Here is a 14,652-nt window from a genome sequence, read left to right as displayed (position 1 = left end):
TTTCTGGGCACATCTTCTACCATTTAGAAATGGTATGAATTATGGACTTTGTCCATCAAAGTCCTTTTGACTTGCCACAAATCTTTGGGAACAAAATTCACTAGGTTCCTTCCAAACAAATGGGTCTCTTTGCAGCTTTTGAACATTAACTATGAGATGTGTCTCTTTGGAGATATGGTAGCCTAGCTTTTGAACATTAACTATGAGATGTGTCTCTTTGGAGATATGGTAGCCTGCAATTGTGCAATCCTCTACTGCTTTATGAGGGCCTATTAACGGTAGAGTCGGATACAACCGTAGAGTTCCCTTGGAGATAGGGTAGATTATTTACATCAAACTCTTTCACTTGTTTTGATGTTCCAACTTTTCAGAGGACCCCTTAACTATCACCACTAGGTCTGGGCACCTGTCATGCTTCCCTATTCGGATTTGCGAAGCTCAACGATCACCGTACCGGAGCTTTGTCTCGACGATACGGTATTGGAAGAGAGAGGGAAGTGGAGGTTCTGAAGACGCTATCTACACTGCTCAACTCTAGCAGACTACCTACAGTTACCGGGGTGACCTATTATTCTTTCTAGGGTGAAACTTGGTGGCTTAGACTTGGATTCATGTATCTCTAGGATTCTCGTGCCTGGTCTCACAAACCTATCGGGTTTGGAATTCTGAGCTCTGGATCCGCAGGTAATCATTTTGTGGGTTTAATTGAATAGTATTCTAGAGGTCCCCCAATCTAGAGTCTCATATAACCTACTTCGTCACAAGCACCCTAATCTAAGCTCATAATTTCTTCCTGCTCATCAAGAAAGATAACACAAGCACTCATTATGTATAAGAGTTAACACACAACAATTCATGCAATGTTAACAAACATGCTCAACGGGAAGATAACGTCCATCTTTACCCGAAGTGTAGATTTCACAAGTTTCCCATCCTCCTCATGCATACATACTTTATCAGAATCTCGATCAAACAGATTGAATGAACATTTCATATCTAGGTTTTCTTAATCATTTCATTTTCGCAGTTTCCATGATTAATGGGTGGTAGCATGCATGCTTGTTCCTAGTGGTTCCTACAAGTACTGTTTGTGGGAATCCAAATGGTTACTTACATGGTTGACGCGTGTCTTCCCAAGCTCTTATTATTTGCCGGAAAAGGTTCCAAAAATTCTGGAATTTTCTTGATAAGTTCTAATTCAAGTTAGACTTAGATCAGTATCAAAACCGGGATGAAAAATAGTCGAACGGGAGTCAAATCGGGAAATAAAAATAGATCTCACGCGCTAGTTCACGCGCCCATGCGACGGAGGGGTGTCCCACGTGGCGAGGGCTGACTGGTCCACTGAGAGGCAGGGTGTGTGTTCGAATCTGGACGCACGCGGGTTCCTACGAATTTTTCCACGCTGACGCGTGGTAGATGCGGGTTCGGGTCGCGCGCGGGTTCACGGATCTGATAGCGGGCGCCGGTCTTCAAACCCTATCTAACGCAGTATTTTTCGTAAATTCCGAAGCCATTCCGCGCCTGACACGTGTCCCATCTTACCGGCGACGCGCGGCCCTCTCCTTTCCTGACACGCGTCCCTCCGCCGTTCGTCTTCTTCCTCTCCGAAAACGGATTATTTTCTATTTTTCTTGTAATTTATTTCTAACTACAGACATAAAAACTTAGTCTAAAGTTGGCAAGATCATCGATACTTTTATCCTTTGGTGAAAGCTGAAACTCCTATTTCCGATCTGAATCGATCAAGACTTCCTTCATAGATTATGAGTGTAATCCTCTCAAGATTAACACTCAAATTTCAGAATCTTACTCTTAATATTTCTAACAGAAGAAAATCCAAAAACAACCGTTCAAGAACTTACCTACGAATTTTCTTCGTTACTTGATGGTTTTGAACGATTTGAGAGTCAAGAATGTTCTCCTCCCTCTCTCTCTAGAACTTTAGACGAAATTCACAAGGATCCTCCCAAACAAGTGGATCTTTTTGCCGTTTTTGAACATTCATTATAAGTCGTGTTCTTGCAAGAATATGATAATCTGAAACTGTACAATCTTCTACAAATTCAAGAGGGATTAATAACAGACTCTTTCACTTGGCTTGGATCAGACTCTTTCACTTGATCTGCCAACATTTTCATCTAATTATACTAAATTTATATCATATTATACTCAGAACTTATTTTTCATACATGTTACAACTATAATCACACACTATACAATACGTGTTTATAAGTAGTTTTATTTAGTGTCCTTGACTTGGCTCGGTAGGCGTGGATGTAAAACAACTTCAAGTGGAGTTTTTTTTAGAACGGTTATTCCAAAACCCTCATCCATATCCAATAACTCTTCAGATGGCCTATCAATTTCAAATTCATGAAGTAGGCTTGCAAGAGTAAGATGCATAAGTTGAAGGGCAAATGAGATTCCAGGACACATCCTTCGACCACACCCAAATGGCATTAGTTGCAGATCTTGTCCTCTCATGTCAAACTTTGTGTCGCTTGTTAAGAATCTTTCTGGACGAAATTCACAAGGATTCTCCCAAACAAGTGAATCTTTGTGCAGCTTTTGAACATTCACTATAAGACGTGTCCTTGCTGGAATATGATAACCTAAAACTGTACAATCTTCTATAGATTCATGAGGGATTAGTAACGGTGCCGCAGGATATAAACGCAATGTCTCCTTCATAATGGCTTGGAGATACAATAGATTTTTGACATCCGATTCTTTCACTTGTCTTGATCTTCCAACTTTTTCATCTAATTCAAGTTGTACCTTCCTGAGTGCTTCTGGATGGTTGAGGAGTAGAGAAAGAGCCCATGTCATAGTAATCATTGTAGTGTCATATGCGCCCAATACCATAGCCTATACAATATTATTCCATCTCAAAATTCAATCATGGAAGGAAAGGCTTTTAAAATTCCGAATAAGATTGAAATACATATATATGCTTACGAAACAAGTGGCTTTGGTGACTGTGTCGACATCAAAATCACCTAACCCTCCGTGGTTGCTGACAGGAGAAAGCATGACATCCATGAAGTCTTGCTCCTTTGTCTCCACTCCACATTCACCCCAATTCTTGGTCTTCTCTCGATGCTCTTGGATCCATTTAGTAAGCATCTGGTCAAGCACCTTGGCGGTCTTGTTCATGGCTTTCTTGTACCCTCCCAAATCCAACCAACTTAGAAACGGAAACGAATCTGAAGGAACAAATGCTCCAAACAGTTCAAAAACATCCCTGAACGCCTCTCTGTACTGCTCCGCACCACTGCCTTCGAAAACAAAGCTCAGTCGCTTTCCCACCACCATCCTAAGTATTGTATTTAAACTTACATCCCCAAACCACGTCCTCATCTCAACCCTCACTTTCCCACCTGACCCCTTGTTTCTGCTGTCCCCACATAACTCATATAGTGTCTTGATGGAACTTCGAACCTCGGACATTCTGATGTGCTGGAGCTGCTCCAGGCGCTGATTTGCGAGGAGTTCATGCGTGGCTATTTTTCGGACATGGCGCCAGTATGGACCGTAGGGGCTAAGGGACAGCACTGTGTAGTTGTAGCCGAGCAGCTCTGAGGCTAAACCCTTTGGGCGGGAGGCGAAGATTGTGTCGTTTGTGGTGAAGCACTCCCGCGCTATTTCCCAGCTGCTCACGATAAGCGCTGTGTTCATTCCCAATCTTAAGGTAAAGATAGGTCCGTAGGCGTCGGCCATTTTAGCCAAGGTTATGTGAGTTGGCTCTGTTGCACTTAGTTTATGGAGGTGGCCGATCACTGGCAAACGACCGGCGGCTTCCGGTGGAAGTGTCTTGTTGGTGCGATGAGCGGCGGATCTCCGAGAAGATATACGAAAGAGAGCATAGAGAAAGAGGAGAAGGGCGAAGGTTGCAGGTAAGATGTGAGTAAGTTCCATTTGTGGTGGGCGTGAGGTTTGCAGTTTGGAAGGGTCTATATATCAGATTTATTCACATTAGGGCAGAGGCTGAATCGACATGGACCATCAAAAGTACTGTGGTCCTTCTCATCAAATTGCATTCATACATCAACAATTATCTTAAAAATTATTTGTTTTTAATTGATTTTATGGGAAACTTTTATGGTTGTTAATAGCCCAACAATTTTTTTTTTTTTTTTCTTCTTCTTCTTCTTCCTCCTTCCTATTGTCATTATAATAATGAGAGTTGGTTTGAAAACTTTAAATTATGTATCATTATTGATAGTAATCTTTCTATTCAGTCTTTTTCTATGATATTAATAATTAATAATACATAAACATTATTTAGTTTAGTTAATGTTCGGATATATTATGCACCAAGATTCATGCGTATTTTCAAGAATAAGGATACTAATATGTGAGAATGAGCAAAATTTGTACGAAGAAGGAAGGTAAGAGTGATTTTCATCATTATTTGCGTTTATGTCGATTCATAATATCTCTTCTAACTATATTTCGGATAAATTTAAGTTTTAAGGATGAGTGTTGAAGATGAAATTTTTATTTCATAAAGGAAATAGCTAAAGATATTAGGAAGAAATTCAGTATGCTCAACGGTAAGCTTTCAGCCACACCCATGAATATTAATGAAAAATTAGAAGATTATATTGGTTCAGAAGCTTGGTTGGAGAATTGATTTACTTAGCCCATGGACGACCTAACATTGCATTTCTTATTGGTGTTATTTCTATGTTTATGCAACAATCTTCAAAGGTTTATTACGGAGCAAACAAAACTAATCTTGTGTTATGTTGCTGGAATTATGGAATATGAAATTTGGTATTCTAAATCTTCTAATTTCACATTATATGGATTCACGAATAACGATTGGGCATGATCAATAGATGATAGACAGAGTATTTCAACCAATGCTTCCACTCTAAGACTATAAGTGATTACTTGGATGTTAAAAAAGTAAGCAAAAGTGCCGTTGTCAACTTTAGAAGCATAATATGTTGCTGCAACATGTCAAACCATTTGACTGAGAAGCGTGTTAGCTAATGTTCAACAAGAGCATAAACGAGCCAAACCATCTATCTCTGTATCAACCAACCAAATGAGCAATGATTCCATTAATGGATTGTTTGTGGAGTGGGAATTTTGATTATTGGTCTAGAGACGGTGGCAAAGAAATATGATAAAGCATTAAAAGATTAACCAATCCTGTTTAATATCGTTACAGAATACGATTGCGAGATGACTCATAAATATGGGCAGGTAAGCGTGGAGTTAAGACAACTTCAAGTGGAGCTTTTCTAAGGCTGGTCAATCCCATACCCTCTTCCATGTCGAGGAGTTCTTCTGATGGCCTCTCAATTTCAAACCCATGTAGAAAGTTTGCAAGTGTGATATGCATTACTTGAAGCGCAAAGGAGATTGCAGGGCACATCCTTCGTCCATTTCCAAATGGTATGAATTGTGGACTTAGTCCTCTAACATCAAAGTTCTTTTGGCTAGTTACAAATCTTTCTGGACAAAATTCATTAGGTTCTTCCCAAACACGTGGGTCTTTTTGGAGCTTTTGAACATTAACTATGAGACGTGTCCCTTTGCAGATGTGGTAGCCAGCGACTGTGCAATCCTCGACTGATTCATGAGGGGCCATTAACGGTACAGCAGGATACAACCGTAGAGTTTCCTTAACAATAGCTTGGAGATATGGTAGATTTTTTACATCAGACTCTTTTACTTGGGTTGATCTTCCAACTTTTTCGTCTAATTCAAGTTGGACCTTCTTGAGGGCTTCTTCATTATTGAGGAGTAAACAAAGAGCCCATGTCATGGTAACCGCGGTTGTGTCAAATCCGCCTACTATCATATTCTACACCAATTTGAACAAAAGTTTATTGATCCATACCAAATTTGAGAAGAACATGAAAAGACAGAACTTACCAAGCATGTAGCTTTAATGACTGTATCGGCATCGTAGCTGAAGTGTTGTTCATCTTCTTCAACTCTAGAAATCATCACATCCATGAAGTCCTGCTCCGCCGTCTCCGCTTGGCCCTCGTTTCTTCTCTCCCGATGTTGTTGGAGGAATTTATGAAAAGCCTCATCTATTACTTTGGCTGTCTTCTTCATTGTCTTCTCATGTCCTCCCAAGTCCAACCAACTCAGAAACGGAAACGAATCCGAAGGAACGAATATATGGAACAATCCAAAGAAATCTATCAACGCCTTGGGGAAGTTTTCAGTACCATGTTGGATGGCGGAGAATCTCTTTCCAATCACCATCTTGAATATGGTATTCAGGGTTATGTCTGCCAACCACTTCTTCATTTCCACCGCCACTTTATCACCTCTTTCATTGCTTCTAATACTCATTTTGTGTAGCTCTTTCATCCACCGCTGTACCTCAAATACTCTGATGTGTTGGAGCTGCTCCAGGCGGTGGTTAGTGAGGAGCTCGAGCGTGGCTATTTTGCGCACTTGGCGCCAGTGTGGAGTGTATGGGCTGAACCCCATCATTGCATAATCATAGGCAAGAAGCTTTGAGGCCACAAGCTTTGGACGAGAGGCGAAGATTCTGTCGTTTGTAGTAAGAAACTCCTTTGCTATTTCCCAACTGCTGACAACCAAGGCCTTTTTCATACCGAACCTTAACGTAAACATGGGCCCATAGGCATCTGCCATTTTGGCCAACGCTATGTGAGTTGGGTCTCCTGCATGGAGCAGATGGAGGTGGCCAATCACCGGCCAAGCACCACCGGCCTCCGGTGGGATCCTCTTCCGATGAGCGACAGATCTCCGGGACGAAGTGAAGAGAACATAGACAAAGAAAAGAAAGGGGAAGATTATTCCGGCGAGGGCGTAAAGGTGTTCCATTTGTGGTGGTCAGGATTTGGAGAGTTGAGGAGTATAAGAGGCGATGCCTCTCCGGACCCCAAAAACAAATTAAATGGAGGAATGTTGTAGTATTGGCGTGATATTATTGATTGTGTTTGTCCATATATGATCTAAAGGCGGTGAATTATTGTACGAATGCAGAACTATGATGACGATGGAGAAGCTTCGGGATAAAATTTGGAAATCAATCCTTCTTTTAAGTAAATATTTTTCGTGCAATTTGTTTCTACGTGTTGAGATAATTATCTTAGTCGAAAGATGGCAAGAAACCATAATACCCTTTGACGAACGCTAGAATTTCTATTTCTGATTTGAATCGATACAATTTTCTTTCCAAATTTTAGATTCTAACTCTTAGTATATCTCGCAGAATCTAGATTCAAGAACTTTACTTTTAGATTTTACTGGTTTCGTGACAATTTCTGACTATTTAAGAGTCAACAATATTCTCCTTTATATTCCTAACCATTTTTCTTTTATATCTCATCGTCTCTAAAACTCTCAATAAAATCTTGAATTCAACTAAAATTTGATTTTTCATTTTTGGTCGAGATTCGGGTCTTAAAAATATCTAGATGAGAATTTAAATAGATGGATGCTCGAGATTTTCTGATGAGATGAATGGCACATGGGTCGTTTCAGATAGATATGTCCGAACAAGTCAAGATGACCAAGTTGTCTCGAGCGAATCAAGTTACGATTAAACATGTATACACGAGCGGTATATGTGACTGAACAATCTTGAATTTCGCTTAAATTATGTTCGGTTGATGAAAGCGAACCTCACCTTAGATCTAATAAACCACAAAATCGAACGAAAAAAATATAAACAAAAGTTACATTTTTCAAAAGATTTATCATGATCATGACGGCTAAAAAGAGGATTTGATTTTCGCCGGATTAGTACTTCTTTGGTTCCATTCCAACGTCATATCTGCATTGGATACTCTTTTAAATGCTAGAGGCAACAATGATTTCTTTAAAGTGGAAAATATGACTAGGAAATCGTTTCAACTACTCTCCCCTCAATAATTATTTCCTAATATTACTTTAACATTTTTTTTTTCCTTTTTATAAGGGAGGACTATAAACATTAGACTAGACAGATGTGACAGCAAAAAAGCTTGATAAGAGGAAGTGTGCCAGCAAAGATGCAGTACTCAAAGAGAGTAGATTGGAGGTCTCACCTTGATCGGAGAAAGGAACCAGCCACAACAAGAGGCTGAGCACCACCGGGATGGGGCAGTAGCCTCTTGCGATGAGTGCCAAATATAGTGAAGAAAGCATAAAGAAGGACGAAGATTCCAGGTAGAGCAGCGTTGGAAAGTTCCATTACTGTTTTGGAAATTGTTGGTCGCTGTGAAGTGATTTGATTAATAATATTACAAAGACTTTTGATTAAAACATAGCTGGCGATTATTGTAGTTAGACCACGAACACATACATCACACATACATCACAGCCATAAAACAAATAACTTGGCTACAAGCCTGGAAGCGACTACTACATTATTGGGCCGTGAAGATGCGAAGGTAAGCGCGGGGTGACCAAAACATTAAGAGGAACCACTTTCTCATTGGCCATACCGAAATTCTCCGCCATATCAACCGGTTGGGGCGTCGGGGTTTTGACGGTAAAGGAATGTAAAAAGCCAGCCAAAGCGAAATGCACCATTTGAAGCCCAAACGCAACTGCGGGGCACCCTCTTCGCCCACTCCCAAACGGAATCAACTCGAAATTATTCCCTTTCAAATCCACATCGCAATGGGTCGTCAAAAACCTCTCCGGCTTGAACTCAAATGGGTCTGCCCAGACGCGTGGATCGGTTTGGATCTTCCAAATGTTTGGGATCAATTGGGTGCCTTTGGGAACAAAATAGCCAGCCACAAAGCAGTCCTTGTAGAACTCACGAGGACCCAACAGAGGCCCTGCTGGGTACAGTCGCATTGTCTCTTTGACTACGGCTTGTAAATAAACCAACTTGGTTATGTCGCTCTCCTTCACTCGCCTGTCTCTTCCCACCACTTGGTCAAGCTCTTCATAAGCCTTCTCCAGCGCTCGCGGGTTGTTTACCAGTAATGACAGCGCCCATGTTAGAGTCACAGTGCTGCTTTCAGTTCCACCTGCAATCATGTTCTGCATAGGCCGATGTAGTCACTATTAGAAACCACTAGCATAAATTTTTGTAGCTTTGCTTTTGATTCTCTTAAAAAAAAAAGTTTCGTACCAATAAAGATCTATTCCTTAATTATATACCCACGATCAAATATAGTCATGGTAAGAATTACAACTTTCTGTGAGTAAAAAAAAATTAAGTTTCAAATAATATAATTAGTTTAAGGAGTGTACCAGTGTTGTGGCTTTGACAATTGTATCGTGGTCGAAGTGACTCGGAAGCTCGTTGGCGCGACATAACGAAAGCAAAGAATCCATGAAGTCTCCATCTTTAGTATCCAAACTCTGGTTTTTATCTCCATTCCGGCGGTGTTCTTCGAGCCAACACTGAAGAATGGAGTCGATTCGTTTGGCTATTTTCTCCATTGCCTTAACATGTCTATCAAATCCCATATTTGCAAGAATAGGAATGTAATCTCTCAGTAACCCTTCACCCATCAAATGAAAAGACTTCCTAATTGCCATTTGCAAATCTATTGCTTCTTTTTCATCTCCCTTGGCGTTTGGACCTACGCATCGTTTACCTATGATGACCTTAAGAAGCATATTCACTGTCACATCGCCAAACCAACGCTTCATCTCCACCTTAATGTGTCCCAATTGGTTCTTCTCAGAAGCCCATCTTGCGTGCAACTCTGTAACTGATGTGGCCATCTCACTAAGCATCATGCTCTTAACCTGTGTTCACAATATAAACGAGGGAATTTAGTAGAGCCCAGAATTACCGTAGCCCAGAATTATCATACTCTTAAGCTGATATAAGGGTGTGAAAAAGCGGACAATACGTAATGAATAAAAGCTGACAATATCTGCTTGCTAGCCGTGAGTTTGGACCATTACAAATGGTATCAGAGCCGTACACCGAACAATGTGTCAATGAGGAGGCTGAGTCCCGAAGGGGGTTGACACGAGGCGGTGTGCAAGTAAGGACGTTGGCCTCAAAGAGGAGTGGGATTGTGAAATTCTACCGTCGGTTGAGGAGGAGAACAAAACTAGGATGTGGAAACATCTTCCTAACAAAAGTATTTTAAAACCCTGAGGCTGAATGCTATATAAAATTGGCCAAAGCGGACAATATATTTGATTTGAGATATTACATATAATAATAGAGCCATACATCAGTCAATATGCCAACGAGAACGTTGGACTCCTAAAAAGTAAGTGTGAGATCACAAATCAATGGCAAAGAGTGGAAACTTTTTCAAGATAGAACTATTTTAAAACCTTTGAAAGAAAGGAGGAAACAAATAATATTGGAGTTAAAACCTGATCGACACGTGGGTTGGAGAGGAGTTGCAAGTGGGTTATTTTACGCATATCGCGCCAGTAAGTGCCGTAAGAAGCCAACCCAAACATGGCGAAGTGGTAAGAGAAGTTCTTGGAGACCGAGAGTTCTGGGCGAGATGCAGCGGCGCCGTCGTTAATGCACATGCTTTCTTTGGCCATTTCCCAATTGCTGACGACCAGAGCAGAGCGAGAGCCGAGCTGCAGGCGAAAAATCGGGCCATATTTGTCGGCCATGGCTCCAAGAACATGGTGGGGGAGCTTCCCACTGTTGAGCAGATGGAGGTGGCCAATTATGGGCCAAGCACCCGGCGGCGAAGGGGCCTTCTTTGGCTCACAAACTCCCCTCTTCACCCACTTTCGTGACAAATAACAAGAAGAAATAATGAAGAGAAGAATGATGGATAATGGGTTTAGGTAAGGAAGGGGAAACTCCATTACTTCTAGTGGTGGAATTGAATTGGTGTGAAAGGATGATCATAGTTGAATCAGGTTTGGGGTTTTATAGCTGTTCCGCAACAACAGTGACAATTAAATATAGACCACAGAAGGAGAGTATCTGGTGTGGCTTCACTATCAAATACAAATGAACCGCGAGGTCGAATAGATATTGTAATGAATAGGATGTGTTTCACGTGGTCTAAAATCAGGTTTTTATCTGCTACACACACTTCACAATCATACACCACACATCGTCCCTACCATACCTTAGACTATTCATTCTCCCATTAATGAGTTTAATTTTGATCTCAACTTCTTTTTTATTTAAAGTTGTGAGCATTAAAGAGATTTAACTCTAGTTAGTGGGTGCTTTGGATGAAAATTAAAGAGTTTTCAACTCAATGGAACCGTCACAATATTGACAACCAATATCACTTGAAACCGTCCGTGGAAACCCATCTATAAAGTAAGACGCCCAAGACACTCGTCTTACAATACTCACTCATACCATAACATGAGTGGGGTAGCTCACTAAAGCCTAAGCTTAGGGTTGGTGGAGCCATACATCAGTGTGAAGCGTCCATCTAATGTCTAATTGACACAAAATTTTACCAACATATATTTTTTTTTGCATATATGGACTCAACTCTAAAGCCCTTCTCGAGTCCCACAATAAAACCCTAACTTTTGAGGTTAGCTTGTAAAATCTCGTATTAGTTGAAAATGAGAACGAAACATTTGTTATAAGAGTGTAAAAACCTCTCCTTAATAGATGTTTTTTAAAACTGTGAGACTGATAGGGCCAAAGTGAACAACCTTATCTAGTTTTACATATAACCCCATTTGTCCTTGTTAAGCTTGGTTTTAACACTATTAGCTATTATTATCACTTCAAGTATTGTTTACACGTTAGCTTTACAACCTTATCTAGTTTTCTTGGTGTGATAGACTATGCATCGTCTTCATCTCGGTTGCATCATAAAACTTATCTTTTAGCCTTTAACATGCCCAATAATTGGCATCTACTACACATTTATGCTAATCTTTTAGCACATATTTGATTTCAGCTTAGCTTCGAAATAAAAGTTCACAATGATTGATTCATTAATTCAAAGCGTGAAGATGGGAGGGTAACCGTGAGGTGACCAAAACATGGAGAGGAACCACCTTCTCATTGGCCATTCCGAAATTCTCCGACATATCAATAGGGTCCTTAGTGGGGTTTTTGACATCAAAGCACTGTAAAAACCCAGCCAAAGTGAAATGCATCATTTGAAGCCCAAACGCCGCTGCCGGGCACCCTCTCCGCCCACTCCCAAACGGAATCAACTCAAAATGATTCCCCTTCAAATCAACATCCTTATGGGTCGTCAAAAACCGCTCCGGCTTGAACTCAAACGGCTCACACCAAACCCGTGGGTCGGTTTGGATCTTCCAAATGTTTGGGATCAACTGGGTGCCTTTGGGAACAAAGTAGCCACCCACAACGCAGTCCTTGTGGAACTCACGAGGCCCCAACAGAGGCCCTGCAGGGTACAATCGCATCGTCTCCTTAATTATGGCTTGTAAATAAACAAGCTTGCTTATGTCGTCCTCCGTCACCCTCCTCTCTCTCCCGACCACCGCGTCCAGCTCCTGCCACGCCTTTTCCAGGACATGTGGATTGTTTAGTAGCAACGACATCGCCCATGTTAGAGTCACTGTCGTGCTTTCAGTTCCACCTGCAATCATATTCTGCACATACAAATTTATCGTATCAATTTAAAGAATGAACATAAATTTATAAGTAAATCCAAAATTCAAAACAAAAAAGTGGACAAATTTCAGATGGTCGTGATTCATAACAATACATAATAAAATTTAGTTACCCACCAGGGTTGTGGCCTTGGTAATGGTATCACCATCGTAGTAACCTTCAATCCCCTTGCCATTATGTAAAGAAATGAGAGCGTCCATAAAATCTCTGTCTTTTTCACCAGAAGAAGCTGATCTTCTACGCTTGTGTTCTTCCAGCCATTGGCTTAGAACCATGTCGAATCGTTTGGCTATATTCTCCATCACCGGCACCTGCCCATTAAATCCGAGCCGTCCGATCAGTGGAATATAGTCTTGCAACAACCCTTGACCCATCAAATGGAACGAGTCCCTAATTGCCAATTGGATATCTTTGGCTTCCTTTTCACCGCCCTCGGCGTTCGGACCCACACATCGTTTCCCGATGATGATCTTAAGAAGCATATTCACTATCACATCCCCAAACCAACGCTTCATTTCTACAGCAACCTGCCCCGATTCATCCTTTTGGGCACCCCATGTTTCGTGCAGCTCTGTCAGCGATGTGTTGATCTCAGCGAGCATAGTGCTCGCAACCTGTGTTTCAGAATATTAGTAGGTCAATTCCGATTATGAATTTATAAGTAAAAAATATATTTAAAACCTTGTAAACGCGTGGATTAGAGAGGAGCTCCATGTGAGTGACTTTACGAATCTCGCGCCAGTAAGGACTGTAAGGAGCCAAGCCGAAGGCTGCAAAGTCGTAAGAGAAATATTTTGTGCCGGAGACACCAGGGCGGGAGGCGGCGGCGGCGTCGTTAACGCACATGCTTTCCTTGGCCATTTCCCAGCTGCTGACCACTAGAGCCGAGCGGGAGCCGAGCTGGAGACTGAAGATGGGCCCATATTTGTCGGCCATGGCTCCAAGAGCATGATGGGGGAGCTTTGCATTGTGGAGAAGATGGAGGTGGCCGATTATGGGCCAGGCTCCCGGCGGTGAAGGCGCCTGCTTCCGGTCTGCCAATTTGTGCTGCTGCCACTTTCGCCACAGATAATAACAGGAAGTAATGAAAAACAAATGAAGAAGCACGATGATGGAGGAGGGTAATTGGAACTCCATGATTTTTGGAGGTTAGAAATTAAAGGATTCCTTGAAGATTTTAAAATGGATGAACAAGAACGTGGAGAATTTGATATGAACCACATATTAAGAAGAGTTAGGTAACACAAGGTATGAACTTACGTTGTTGGCTACGAACGCCAGGCTGATACTCATTAATGTTTTTGAGTCCGATCTTCATGAATTTTGATTACAATGTGTTTAATTTTCCCCAAATTTACGGATGGTCTCTTCTTTAATCAAAATTGTGATTTCAAGACAAAAACATGCTCAACCCACAATACCCTGCTCCAAATGATTATTGACATGGTTTCCGGTAACAATTCACCTCCTTGTTCTCAGCTTCTTTTTATCATTCTCAAGAACAGTTTATATCAATTACCATTAAACTATATGCATATTCGTGATTGGGTTATTACTAGCCAAATATGATAGGTAAAAATCCAAAAATACCCTTTGATAATAATATTCATTCAATAATATGTTGGTTGATTTACTCATTTTATTTATTTAGTTTCTTTTTCAACAAGTAAATTGTTAAAATATTATTGAGTAATTAATTACCTAACGATAGTGCTACTGTTTTTGTTTGAAAATTATTAGGAGTGGGTAAGTCAAATAGAAAAGGTATTTATTGTGGTTGCTTCTAGTAATAACCGAGTCAATAATTATCTCCTAATAATTACAAATATAAATTCTCCAGAATTCTCTAACTACCTCCAATAAATAAATAAATAAATAAAATCTCAATTTGTAATATTTTCATTTATTTATTTTTTAGCTTTTAGAAAAAAATTACTCTTTTTAAATTTTATTTTTGTTCTTCGTCCACTCCTGTTTTCTTTCCAATAAAAAAAAATAAAAATACTGGCTCCACGAATAAAGTAGAGATCTTTTAATTTCATTATTATTATTTTTCTTTCTCACATTTAAATTTAAATGAAAATAAAAGTGTAATTTACTTGTGAGGAGAGCCACCTCAAACAAAAAAAAAAAAAAAAAAAAAAAAT

The 14,652-nt window shown here is 40.5% G+C and overlaps 4 protein-coding genes across 4 annotated transcripts; all 4 read right to left on the bottom strand.

Moving 5' to 3' along the window:
• Positions 1-2,036: 2,036 nt before the first annotated feature.
• On the bottom strand, positions 2,037-4,031 carry LOC111476808 (cytochrome P450 CYP82D47-like). The gene is made up of 2 exons (XM_023120622.1): positions 2,962-4,031; positions 2,037-2,871 (listed from the first exon to the last, which is right to left on the bottom strand). Exons 1-2 carry the CDS (start codon positions 3,919-3,921, stop codon positions 2,242-2,244), a joined length of 1,590 nt encoding a protein of 529 aa, XP_022976390.1. The 5' UTR covers positions 3,922-4,031; the 3' UTR covers positions 2,037-2,241.
• A 1,088-nt stretch (positions 4,032-5,119) lies between these two features.
• Positions 5,120-6,873, bottom strand: LOC111476811 (cytochrome P450 CYP82D47-like). Its single transcript, XM_023120624.1, has 2 exons — positions 5,896-6,873; positions 5,120-5,824 (listed from the first exon to the last, which is right to left on the bottom strand). The coding sequence occupies exons 1-2, from the start codon at positions 6,826-6,828 to the stop codon at positions 5,180-5,182; spliced, it is 1,578 nt and encodes a 525-aa protein (XP_022976392.1). The 5' UTR covers positions 6,829-6,873; the 3' UTR covers positions 5,120-5,179.
• A 1,328-nt stretch (positions 6,874-8,201) lies between these two features.
• LOC111476807 (cytochrome P450 82A3-like) lies at positions 8,202-10,895 on the bottom strand. The gene is made up of 3 exons (XM_023120621.1): positions 10,291-10,895; positions 9,199-9,702; positions 8,202-8,985 (listed from the first exon to the last, which is right to left on the bottom strand). Exons 1-3 carry the CDS (start codon positions 10,744-10,746, stop codon positions 8,353-8,355), a joined length of 1,593 nt encoding a protein of 530 aa, XP_022976389.1. The 5' UTR covers positions 10,747-10,895; the 3' UTR covers positions 8,202-8,352.
• Positions 10,896-11,733: 838 nt separating this feature from the next.
• Positions 11,734-13,853, bottom strand: LOC111476809 (cytochrome P450 82A3-like). Its single transcript, XM_023120623.1, has 3 exons — positions 13,187-13,853; positions 12,622-13,119; positions 11,734-12,483 (listed from the first exon to the last, which is right to left on the bottom strand). The coding sequence occupies exons 1-3, from the start codon at positions 13,640-13,642 to the stop codon at positions 11,854-11,856; spliced, it is 1,584 nt and encodes a 527-aa protein (XP_022976391.1). The 5' UTR covers positions 13,643-13,853; the 3' UTR covers positions 11,734-11,853.
• Positions 13,854-14,652: the final 799 nt, after the last annotated feature.

This window comes from Cucurbita maxima, unplaced genomic scaffold (assembly GCF_002738345.1).
Source record: "Cucurbita maxima cultivar Rimu unplaced genomic scaffold, Cmax_1.0 Cma_Scf00003, whole genome shotgun sequence".
NCBI lineage: Eukaryota > Viridiplantae > Streptophyta > Magnoliopsida > Cucurbitales > Cucurbitaceae > Cucurbita > Cucurbita maxima.
This window is presented reverse-complemented; position numbering and strand designations above follow the sequence as displayed.